General features: G+C 44.8%; 1 protein-coding gene across 2 annotated transcripts; it reads right to left on the bottom strand.

Annotated features, from left to right (window-relative positions):
- Positions 1-1,501: 1,501 nt before the first annotated feature.
- On the bottom strand, positions 1,502-12,767 carry lzts3b (leucine zipper, putative tumor suppressor family member 3b). Of its 2 annotated transcripts, XM_061767744.1 has the most exons (8): positions 12,527-12,767; positions 9,707-10,626; positions 8,326-8,796; positions 8,079-8,246; positions 7,174-7,302; positions 6,689-6,880; positions 5,500-5,730; positions 1,502-4,167 (listed from the first exon to the last, which is right to left on the bottom strand). In XM_061767744.1, exons 2-8 carry the CDS (start codon positions 10,505-10,507, stop codon positions 3,250-3,252), a joined length of 2,910 nt encoding a protein of 969 aa, XP_061623728.1. In that variant the 5' UTR covers positions 10,508-10,626; positions 12,527-12,767; the 3' UTR covers positions 1,502-3,249. The 2 variants fall into 2 exon arrangements, with proteins under 2 accessions (XP_061623728.1, XP_061623727.1); XM_061767743.1 differs by lacking the exon at positions 12,527-12,767 and having other exon boundaries at positions 9,707-12,520.
- Between the last annotated feature and the right edge of the window lie 303 nt (positions 12,768-13,070).

The following is a 13,070-nucleotide window of genomic DNA, read 5'->3' as shown; positions in this document are numbered from 1 at the left end:
TTTGCCACCTCTACCTTTGCCCTGTGTCGCATCTCAATGTATTCCTTTCGACTCTCCTCGGTCCTCTCAGTGTCCCACTTCTTCTTAGCTAACCGTTTTCCTTGTATGATTTCCTGTACTGTGAGGTTCCACCACCAAGTCTCCTTCTCTCCTTTCCTGCCAGAAGATACACCAAGTACTCTCCTGCCTGCTTCTCTGATCACCTTGGCTGCAGTGGTCCAGTCTTCTGGAAGCACTTCCCGTCCACCGAGAGCCTGTATCACCTCTTCCCGAAAAGCTGCACAACACTCGTCCTGTCTCAGCTTCCACCACATGGTTCTCTTCTCTGCCTTTGTCTTCCTAATTTTCCTCCCCACCACCAGAGTCATCTTACACACCACCATCCTATGCTGTCTAGCCACACTCTCCCCTACCACTACCTTACAGTTGGTAACCTCCTTCAGATTACATCGTCTGCACAAGATGTAATCCACCTGTGTGCTTCTACCTCCGCTCTTGTAGGTCACCTTATGTTCGTGCCTCTTCTGGAAAAAAGTGTTCACTACAGCCATTTGCATCCTTGTTGCAAAGTCTACCACCATCTGTCCCTCCAAGTTCCTTTCCTGGATGCCGTACTTACCCATCACTTCTTCATCACCCCTATTACCTTCACCAACATGTCCATTACAATCTGCACCAATTACGACTCTCTCTCTGTCTGGGATGCTCAGAACTACATCATCTAGCTCCTTCCAGAATTTCTCTTTCACCTCTAGGTCACATCCTACCTGTGGGGCATAGCCACTAATCACATTACACATAACACCCTCAATTTCAAATTTCAGCCTCATCACTCGATCTGATACTCTTTTCACCTCCAAGACATTCTTAGCCAACTCTTCTTTTAAAATAACCCCGACTCCATTTCTCTTCCCATCTACACCATGGTAAAATAATTTAAACCCTGCCCCTAAACTTCTAGCCTTACTGCCTTTCCACCTGGTCTCCTGGACACACAATATATCAACCTTTCTCCTAATCATCATGTCAACCAACTCCCGAGATTTTCCTGTCATAGTCCCAACATTCAAAGTCCCCACATTCAGTTCTAGGCTCAGTGTTTTCCTCTTCTCTTTCTGCCGAAGAACCCGCTTTCCACCTCTTCTTCTTCTTCTTCGACTTCGACTTCGACCCACAGTAGCTGAATTTCCAACAGCGCCCTGCAGGTTGACGGCGCCGGTGGCGGACGTTGTTAACCCGGGCCACGACCGATCCGGTATGGTACGGTATGAACGCTCATATTTGTTTGGCAAGGTTTTAAGCCGGATGCCCTTCCTGACGCAACCCTCTGCATTTATCCGGGCTTGGGACCGGCCTACAGTTTGCACTGACTTGTGCCCCCCATAGGGCTGCATTTCCAAGCTACTTCGGACCAATTTGCCTTAATCAAATTATTTACTTTTATTCATTTAAATAAATACATATCACAATATAAATAAATAAAATACTCAACAAGAACAGCTGAATTAGTCACGTTTATTCAGTCAGCTGATTTGAACAAAGATGTGGTTTTAATCAAGCCAGAACAATACTAATAACATATCTGTAAACAATAAACCTGAAACATGTATAAAATTGATAGCATTTTGCTCTCTAAACAATGCAATACTGTAACTACGTTTATCATCTACATCAAAAGGAGCATCTTTTCTCTTTTTTGGGGGGTTGAGGGAACAATGTGGTCATGGTTACACCGTTATGATAGGCCAATATGCTATCTACACAGTAAAAAAAAAAAAAAAAACAAAGGAAAAAAAACCTCAATGGCACATTTTCTTTGTCATTTTACCATATTTATAATAACAGTAATAAAGATGATAATACTATGTGATTCCCTAGCGATACATTAATATTCTTGAGCAACATCCTTGTATGCCGGCATGAACAACACATATAAAAGCCATGGTATTCATACTGAAGTCTAATGTACATGTCAACTGGACATGATGTAGTGCAGTTAGGCTGAACGCTCCCACTATTCAGTCTGAATAAACTATGCAGATAAACAGATGCACAAAATCTAACACCCACTTCTCTTTGTCTCCATTTTACTCTACTTAACAAAAATCAAATAATTTTTTCTTATATATTTTTACTTGCAATATTGCCACTAGTCCCTCTATCATCAGTCTTTATAAACTGGCACGCGCACACACACACACACACACACACACTTCTTCATTCACACACATGTACAATCTATAACTATAAGTATTTATTTCTTCTATAACATACATTCTCTATTATTTTATTTGTTTTTAACTTTGGGATTTATTTCCTGACATTAAGCAAATTGAGATGGTGTGCTTCCATTCATTTGTTTCCACTGTTATACAGTTTAAGGAGGAAAGAAAGTCATCTTGGAGCACCGTGATAGATCAATACCGACCTCTAGGGTTCATTTTTAGTCACCGCAGGTGAAGGTAAACTTAAAACTTCTCATATTTGGATTGGGTTGATTATCAGCTAAACATATAATTAATTTATTATTATTATTTTACAAAATATAAGCTCTGTTGGATTTGAGGATATGTTTGACTCATGCATGTTGGACGTTGTGCATGAAATGTCATGAAAACCGACTTCAATGGGAAAAGTACAGCGTGATGTCACCTAATGTGGAATAAGTGGGTGACCTATATAGATAAATATATATAATCAAAGCACTGAAAATTATATTCACACTTGATTTTTTTTTTTCTGGATCCCAGCAATAGTTATTTTCTTACACATGCTGGAAAAGATGGAGTAAGGCGCTCTCTGGCCAAAAATGCAGGTTAACGTCACACACTCTGACCACTAGTTCTACTTGTACGTTATACGACTGAGACAGACTTACAATGAATAATAAATATCGCATAATAATAATAATGATAATACTCTTTGTAATTTCTGACAATATCCCTGATTGTCTTGGTCCTTTTTTTCCTGGCACGGGAATGAAATAAACGACCACTGTGTTAGTGCTGTCACCTAAACATAGTCAGTTTGTTGTCCTGCAGTGTGGCACACGTTTTTTTCCCCCCTTCTGATAATGCAGGAGGTGGTGTGCAACTTTGTGTGGACATTTTCTGTTTTAATCAACCTGCTTGTGTTTGGTGTTTTTATGACTATGGTCAGCTGAAATTCTCTTACAGTACGATGTGATGTGGTATTTTGTGAGTGTGTTTGTTGGGCAATTTTGGGAGCGTTTTCATGCATGTTGTCTTCTTAAATTTCAGTGGACTCTATCCTCTCCAGGCGGGAGGGTCCTGCCCAAGGAGGGGCAAGCTGGTGGAGGGATGGCGGGCCCTTTTGGTCTTCGCAAGGCGGGGACAGGGTGAGGGTGATGGGACCGGGGATAGATGGTGGTGGCTGAGGAGAGAGAGCTGAGAGAGATTGTGGAGGTGGAGAACTGGAGGAAGAGGAAGGGGAGCTGTTGGTGACAGTGGTGGTGGGGACGGTGCACATGGTGCTGGGTTTGTTTCCCAGCTGGCTCATCCGTTTCTCCAAAGCCTGGTTCTTCTGCAGGGTCTCCACGTAGCTCAGCTGCAACTGGGCCTGGTATTTCAACACCCGCTCCTTCTCGTCCTGCCAGGTGTGTCGCTCCTGGTCGAAGTTGAGGGCCTGGCGCTCGCGTTGCTGCCGCTCGAGGCGCAGGGCGGCCTGCAGCTGCTCCAGCTGTCTGCGCAGCTCGCCAGCCTCGTCCCAGTGAGCGTCCTGCTGCCGCTGCTGGGCCTCCTGACAGAGCTGGGCCTCATGGCGCAGCTGGGCCTCGTGGCGGAGTTGGGCTTCGTGGCGGAGGTGAGCGTCCTGCCGCATCTGCATGTCCTGCTGCATGTGGGCATCCTGACGCTGCTGCTGTTGCCACTGCGCTTCCTCGCGTTGCCGCTGAGCCTCCTGCCTCTGGGCTTTGGCTTCGTCACTCTGAAGACTCAGCAGCGTGTCGGCCGTAGGGAGGAGGGAGTTGGTTGACGGATCGCCGGGCGTTCGCGGGCAGTGGACCATTCCCCAGGGTGGCAACAGGCCTGCAGCAGCTAAGTTTGGGCTCATGACAACCTCGGCACCTCTGCTGACTTCATTCAGAGCTCGTTTTAGACTCAGCACCTCTACCTCGAAAACACCCAGCTTCTCTCGAAGGATGGACACCTGGAGGAAGCAAAGATCAAGTTGAGTGCTATTCTCTTGAAGCAAAGTGTCAAATTCATTTTTCCCACAGGCCACACTGTAGTTATGATTTTCCGAGGGGTGGCCGTTATTCCTGAAAACCAGATAAATGTATAATCACCTCATCATATACATGTACACTAAAACCCAACATATTTGAACTTCATTATTTGCAAATTCGAAGATTTTTTTGTGAACTTATCTCTGTTATCCATTGGAAAAAAAAAATAGAAGAGCTATTTGCTTTTTTGTGCTCAGGCCAAAGCAATAAAAGTAATACCGTAATTTCTCATGTATAATACGCACCCCCAAAATTGACTCCCAAAATTAGGAAAACCCTTCTTCCGATGTATAATGTGCACCCATGACTTTTTATCCATTGATATATTTGTATGCAATAAATGTGAGTGGTGACCCTCTCCTAATTCTTTTTCTGGACAATTTTCTGGATCAGTAATATTATTAATACGGAGGTCTACTTGTTCTTTAATAATGTATATAATACAATAATAGAGTTTAGTTTGAACACTGCAGCTTTAAAACTAATTTATGGCTGTTCTAAAATAAGTATCTACTCATATACCTCATTTCACTGTGAAAGAATTTCATAACCTTTGCTATACCTATGTATAATACACACTATTGAAGTTTGAAGATTTTTTTGGGGGGGAGAAAAATTATACACGAGAAGTTACGATATATTTGAGTGTTCTGCCTTTATTGTTCTGCCTGTCACTATACATCACTGGGATAGATAGATGCACGAAGATACATGATTTGTAATAAATGAAGAATCTTACTTAGCTGTTTGAAGTTTTAATGTGGTAAAAACACAACTGATAAATGCACGCAGTTAACATTTTAAGACAATCGTTCTCAATTTAGATGACCCTCTACTTATTGCATAAAGTGCACGTATGCATATTTTATCTATATAAGCTTCTTATAAGCTCATCCGGCACGAAAGATCAAATTGTTTTTGGCTTTGGCTGAATGTTGTTCAATTCCCATTTCGACTTGCTCCTCTTACTCCTTCCCAGCAAGGGTTTTATGGATTAGAATTTCAATTATTTGGATTTACTGGGAACCTTCTAGATCCAGCAGTTGCACTTATTGGAAATTATTTTCTGTGTTTTGTTCCCTTCTTTTCCCTCATAGGCATTAAATTTAAGATTGTCTTGAGTACAGGGTAAAATAGTTTTTTGTTTCTCATTGATTGAAAAGCAGTGTTTCTAATATTTAGCTAATTATATACACTCAAGTTTACAAAAAGTTGTTTTCCATTATAATGCAGCAAGTGAAATTGGAACTCGCCTCCGACAGAGTCCTCCTCAGGTCCGCCTCGCACTTCTCCAGCTCCAGACCTTTGGTGCTGTAGGACTCCTTCAGTCCGAGCATGGCCTCCTCCTGCTCCCTCAGCTGGGCATTGAGTTCTTTGAGCTGGCCCCTCAGAGCCACCATCTCCCCCGCCCGCTGCGTTACCTCTGCCTGGCTTTCCCTCAGCTGCTGCTTCAGCAGGGAGATCTCGCCGGCCTTCTGACACACCTGCCACATCAGCGGGGAAAGAGAGGGTGAGTTTTTAGTGTCTTATTCCATTTCTATGAGCACTCTACAGGGCTGAATATCTGAAAACTTACAGATGCAAGCATTTTCACGCACTCTCCATTTTCATGAAACTTTATATTGACACAGCTGCTGCCATTCTTGGTCACTACACCTGCAGGAAGTCTACAAGTCTAATGTGGTGATGATTATGGGAAACCATGACACCTTTTAAAATTTTTAGTACTAAGGTACAGTTATGACATTGTCTCATTTTAGTTCTGTGATGATGGACTGACATGGATGACATGGGTTCTCTCGCCTGACCACTAGGCTTGAACCTTGTCTCCACTGACGTAGTGTTCCAGGTGATTGTATGTGCTTAGTGTAGCTGTTTACTCTCTTAATCTGTAGTCGTGCTTATTTATCAGTTACTCGCCGCTTTAACGCGGTTTCCAATTGAACTGCTAGACAGTTAAAATTGCTACGATTTTCTTGTTTTAAAGTTTAGACTTCTTTGTCTTTGATGCTGGATGCTTACATTCTTCTGTTTCACTGTGATGATCCATTTATTAGTTAAGTTGCCATATATGTCACTAACCTCTTATTAATCCTAACCTATGTTTACTATGTGTACAGGGCCACAAAATAACCTTTGCTGTGAATTGGTGTTTTACAAATAAAATGAAGTTGAATATTTGGTGGAACTGATATAAATATTGTGTGTCAGACTGTATGCATTACAGTGGAACTTCCAAAGTCAAATTCCGAAAGCTGGACAATTTGTAGTTCAACCGACGTATGGCCAAGAAATATATGGTAAAGACAGTCAAACAAGTTTAAAGGAGTTTAAACACAAGAGTTAAGTGTTTCTTATGATAAACACTTTATTGAACAATCAGAACCACAGAATGGATTGCGTTCGACTTTGGAGGTTGGGTCAAGTGCTCATAAATCTTACCTCCCACTTGGTCTCCTCCAGACGTGGTAATATGTCAGCCTGCTCCTTCCTGTAATCCAGACACTTTCGCTCCAGCTCCTCCCGCTGGGCAAGCAGGGCAGCCATCTCCTCCTGGAGCCTCCTCTTGTCTTGGGACAAACGGGTTATCTGGGCCTGCAGGGCGGTCTGCGAACGCTGTGCACGCCGCGTAACCTGCAGATGATTACACAGTAATTTTTGTGGCCATTTTGCCGTAAAAAGAGATTTTATGTGTTGCGCATCAGTGCCGGTGCCTTTAAATGACTAGTTGGAGGCTTCGAGAGTGGGTCATCATGACATTACAATGCAGATGCAACTCACATGAACTGCATCTGCGTCACAGACCAAACGTAATTCTCTCAACATAAGTCAACATGTTCAATAATTTGCCTTGAAAGAGGGAACCCAGACTGTGCAGCGACATTTTAAGGACAGTGGTGGGAGTCTAGAGGATGCAGCGAGGTCACCTGCTGCAGGCGCGTGGCATAGTTCTGTCTCAACTCGTCCATCTGTCGCTCCCACACGCGCTGCTTCTCCTCAAACACCTGAATGATGGCGGCTTCACTTTGGTCCAAGTTGCGGCGCATGTGCTGCACCTAGTGGGCGAGCGAGTTATTTGGAAATATTATAGTACACTTTGACGGAAGATAGGAGAAGATAGTATATTTCTTAGCTTTGGACCTCATTAGATTTGTTGGTTTAGCAATACTACAACCCCAATTCCAATGAAGTTGGGACGTTGTGTTAAACATAAATAAAAACGGAATACAATGATGTGCAAATCATGTTCAACCTATATTTAATTGAATACACTACAAAGACAAGATATTTAATGTTCAAACTGATAAACTTGATTGTTTTTCGCAAATAATCATTAACTTAGAATGTTATGGCTGGACATATTAAGCTTGACAACATCCAGCTACATGCATCATTTGATGAAAATTATGAAACATAAGTGTACATATTTTTTTCGGCAACTATCCACTGTTTCAGTCTCCATTGAAGAAGAAGAATCACATGCAAAATGTTCAATATGACTATAACAATAGAATATACATGATTAAAATGACTCTTTTCAGAATGACATTGATTCTGATGAAGACACCAAAGGCACTTTATAGTGATTTTGACCAGTATACGAATGAAATTGGGGTAGCATAGTGGTTCACATTGCTGCCTTTCACACAACCAGGCTCAATTCAATATCAATGCTTCAACCACAATCGCCCTATGATTGACAGATGATCAGTCCAGGGTATTGTCAGCTGTTATACACTCAAATTTATATTCAGTTGAACCGAGTTATACCTTACCTTAATACTGCTGTAGGGGAATTAACCTGCAGGGACCAACACCTGCATGTACTGACCTCTTGCTCTTTCTCCCACAAGCGGTCCTCCAGGTCCTGGATGATGTCATCCGAGGAAGGGGAGGGGCGTAATGGTCCCGGTGCATCACTCATGTGACTCAGCCTCTGATAGGACGAGGAGCTCTTCCCCGACGAAGATCGACCGCTGTCCGACGCACAAAGCCCGTTCTGGAGGAAAACCGAGGGGAAAAAATGCATATAACCATTCTGATGCCATGTAGGGATGAAGGTTTGTTTGAGTGCCTACCTGGTAGCCAGGCTTTTCTAACTTGTCCAAGCCCGCTGCCGCCCCAGCCATGCCCAACCTGTTGATGTGGCTTGTGGAGGCACTCAGCGGCCCCAATACAGCCGGGGGTCCACAGCCAGAGCCCGAACCCGTGTAGGTGGGCAGGCTGGTCAGAGAGTTCCTGCCAGAGTCGGACATACCCCCCTGAACAACCTCATTGGGATTTCCCACACCCTCACCTCTGCTGACCCTCACCGGGCTTTCCTGGTCCAGGAGGAGGGCCTCCGGCACCTCTCCCGACTCTCCCCCTCCACCATCCCTGCCCCTCCTGCCGCCTCTTCCCTCACCGAAGCCTTCGCCCCTCGCCTCGCTCTTGCCCTCGCTCCCAGCCCCGCCCGCCTGGCCCACCAGGTTCTGCATGGAGTGGAAACTCTTCGGAACCACCGGTTTGAAGGCGGACGGACGAACGAGGCCGGAGTCTCTCTGCATTGCCTGGGAAATACCATAACATATGTGAATGAGTATAAAACTAAAGGAGAAACTGATGCATTCAATTATCCATTTTCTATTGCACTTGTCCAGACTTAATGGAAGCTGGAGCCTATCCCTGCAAACTTCATCACCTGTCACTCACTGTACTGACACAAAGACAGACAACTATTTACATTCCTAAATATGGACAATGTTTCTTCAGTGAACATACCTTACTCACAAAAGGATTTTGTTCATACTATGTTTTTGGACTGAACGAGGAAGCTACAATTCAAACCTACAATTGTTGTAAAAATACACTATTGATGACATCGGAGGTTTTTTTTCAAGGTTTAGCTGTGTTTACTTGTTTTACAAAGTTTAGATATAGAGATAATTTTGCTTAAATGAGGGAATATATATTCCTCATTTTGTTACTTTTTTATTGTTTGTTTTTTCAAGCCGGCACGGTGGCCGACTGGTTAGAGCGTCAGCCTCACAGTTCTGAGGTGCGGGGTTCAATCCCTGTCCCCGCCTGTGTGGAGTTTGGATGTTCTCCCCGTGCCTGCGTGGGTTTTTTCCGGGCACTCCGGTTTCCTCCCACATCCCAAAAACATGCATGAATTGGAGACTCTAAATTGCCCGTAGGCATGACTGTGAGTGCGAATGGTTGTTTGTTTCTATGTGTGCCCTGCAATTGGCTGGCAACCAGTTCAGGGTGTACCCCGCCTCCTGCCCGATGACAGCTGGGATAGGCTCCAGCACGCCCGCGACCCGAGTGAGGAGAAGTGGCTCAGAAAATGGATGGATGGATGGATGGCTGTTTTTTCAAGCCTGTTTTTTAGCAGTATGAGACGAACGGCTCGATGACCCTTCAACTTAAATGACTAGCAAAAGACTGGTATTGACTGGTAAGGGTATTGGGAAGTACCTGCTCCAGTTTTCCTGACACCGCCATGATTTTGGGTGGGTTGTGTCCCGCTTGGTTGTTCTCAGCGTCGGTTCTGGCGGCTACCATCTCTCTGTGTTGATGCTGGTTCACCCCAACACCGTTCTTCTCGTTGGCGCCTCGGCCCACGACGTTCCCGCACACGTCCAGACCGGCGGCCTGCATCTCTCTCTCCAGTCGTTCCCCCTCCAGCCTCTCCCGTTCCCTATCCCTCTCTCTTTCCCGTTCTCGCTCCCGCTCCCTTTCGATCTTCTCCCTCTCGATCCTCTCCCTCTCCCTCTCCCGGGCTCTCTCCCGTTCTCTCTCCCGCTCTCGTTCCAGCCTCTCCCTCTCCACCCGTTCCCGCTCTCTCTCCCTGTTCCTCTCACGCTCTCGCTCCCTATCCAACCTCTCCCGGTCCCAGTCTCGGTCCCGGTCCCTGTCTCTCCCCCGTTCACGTTGCCTCTCCCTTTCCCACTCCCTCCTGATAGCCGCGTTGCCGCACTCCAGCTGGCTATTGTTGTTGGCCGCCGCCATGGTACATTCCGTGTTGGTGGTGGAGGCCGTTTCGGTCGGCCGGTCGGTACAGGTCCCGGTGCTGATACTAACGCTCCCTCGCTCGTCGCTAGAGGCCGTCCCGTCGGATATAGTGGCGGCGGGTCGGGGCAGACGCTCTGCGCTGCAGCTGCGGTCACCAGGGCAACGCCGTGAGAGAGGAGGGGCGCGGGGCAGCGTGGTCCTCGTGCCAACGGACTTCATGGCAAATTCCTGCTCGCCTGCCACCCCACTGCCAACACTGCCCATAGTGTGGGGGTCAAAGGTCAGGGGTTAGAGGTTAGGAGTCAGGTTTGGGGAGGGTCACAGAAACATTTGGATGCAGTGTGGGTCATCACAACCTAATGCAGGTAGTGGGAGCACACACACTAGAGGAACACAGAGAAATGAGAGGTGTTATACAATATTGTTATTGCATTCATAGAATTAGATGCAGACGACTAAACGGAGAGCGGACGCGATTTGTTGGCCGTTGACTGAATGACATGAAACTGTATCCTGAATGGATGAATTTGAATTATTAAGGCCTCGCGTTATAATGTGACAAAAACATGTTTGACGCAGACAATTCTGCAAACATTTGGAAACAGGAGGAACAAATTTAGCCACCCCTTATAGCAGCATGCTAACATGCTAACCTAAAAGGAGCATGAGCTTGTCTTTGCGGGTATCATGTATCATTTAGCATCAAAATGAAAATTCAATTCATCTTCAAATTAGCAAATCAAGGCAGAATATTCTCTTTACTCCACATGGGGGCAATATGTTTCATGTTTAAACTGTAATAATAATCTTAATCCAGCATTGTGCTCATAAATTTACACACCATTGTTTGAAGAAAATATGAGCAAAACTTTTTTTTTTTTCAGAGAAGCATATATTTCAGCTGAAATTACTTTTATCTTTCTATTTACATCCCGAAGAATCTTCATCGAAGTTATGGCTGAAATTTTATGTTGCTCTGCCTGACCATGGCTTGTTTTCAACAGAATCCCTTCTTTTCCGCTTCTTTATCAGACTTTGAACACTACCCATTGACGTTTTCACATCTTTAGATGTATTTTTTTTGTATTATTTTCCTGATATTTAAAGTTCAACTGTCTTCTTTTGTTTACATTTGACAGTTCCAGTTCAGTGCAGACCTGGATGAAATGTACATTTGGTTTCTCAAGCGCTTAGAAACTCATTAACTACACTGACGCCAATCAAAAAGAGTCAAAAGTGTGGAAACTTACCTTTCTTAGCCATTTAAACCCGCGTATGTCAATATGTGGGTATTATCAGTCCATACATTCAAGTGCCAGTTGGGAGAATTTCAGTTAATTATTATTTAAAAATCACGTGATAAAAAATGGCTTTAGCAGTTCAGAGAATTTTCTGCATGATCTGTTATATCTTCCAGAAAATTGCCAATATTTCACTATTTCTTCCAGGGTATGTAAATGTATGGGCACAATATAAAATCATACGATTAGGCGCTTTTACATAAAACAGTAAATATGAAATAATGTTGCACACTCGATGCAAGCACTATACTCTGATTTACCATAATGGCTGTGTTTGTAACTACGCAAATATAATAACGCTCAGTTTAAACGTACGGCGTTGGCGCTACTAACTCAACAATATGCTTATTGTTGGTTGTCGTTTGCAACGGTGTACAGTACAATTGCACTACTTCATCCTGAGATGTGCCTCAAATAACATGTCTCAATAGCACTTTCTTTAAAAACACGCGTGGATGCAGGTGCACTTAATGTTATGGTAGCTGAGTGTAAAAGCCATTTAAGATGGATATTAGCACACGTAAACATGCACAGCCACGAAACAAGTATGAATGTTACATACAGTATCGTTACTTCCTCTTGGGTGACTGTAGTAGCAGTAGTAGTAGTAGTGGAATAGTGTCTATATAGGTGCCACGGTGGTTATGTCCCTCCACTCACGACCCCCCCCCCCCCCCTTTTCTCTGCATCCCTGGGCGGCAAGGGCGGCTTTATAGCGGCATCCGCATCGAGCTCCCATTGCACCGCGCTTCCAACGCACTCACTAGGCCGCGTGCAGGCTGCAGCCCCACGCGTGAAATCCTCTCCGCCATCCCGAACTCCCTTGTCTCATCCGAATCAAATCCACGGGCCTCGTTGACATTGACGGGCGTTCAAACGCACCATCTCTTATTGTTATTATTATTATTATTATTATTCTTTTATACCCCTCCCCACCTTATAGCGACCAGCGAGGCGCTCCGTCGTCACAGGCGATACTCACTCATTTTTTTCTATTTTTTTTTTTTTTTTTTTTTTTTTTTGTGGGCTTCGCGTTGTTGTTCCGCGGTCAGTCCCGCTTCCCGCGGGCCCCGATCATCTTGCGGTGCCGCCGCGCGTCGGTGGGGCTCGGGATGCCGTCCTCGACCGCTGTCAGCGTCGGATGCTGATGATGGAGTCGCTCGGTTTGATACGCGCATCAGCTGAGAGACACACACCCACCTCTGGACCCGCCCCTCCGGCTGCATGATGCAAACGCCCCCTTTTGGCATCCGGCCAGTCGGTGCTCGCTCACGGGAGAATGGCTTTGGATGGATGGGATGGATGGATGGAGAAACAAATTATTTCCAACTGCAGTGGTGACAACATCTATCATAATGAGACGTGTGGCTGGTATTTTGTCTCTGTGTCTATGATAAGATATTAAGTAACCAAAATACTTCAGACAACTCTTTATTTGATGCTGTGCAGTTTTACGCCACTGCAAACTACGACCAATAATAAAGACTGTTAATTTCAATACTTTTGGCAGTGGGTCAATATCGCTT

This window comes from Phyllopteryx taeniolatus, chromosome 3, assembly GCF_024500385.1.
Source record: "Phyllopteryx taeniolatus isolate TA_2022b chromosome 3, UOR_Ptae_1.2, whole genome shotgun sequence".
Taxonomy (NCBI): Eukaryota; Metazoa; Chordata; class Actinopteri; order Syngnathiformes; family Syngnathidae; genus Phyllopteryx; species Phyllopteryx taeniolatus.
This window is presented reverse-complemented; position numbering and strand designations above follow the sequence as displayed.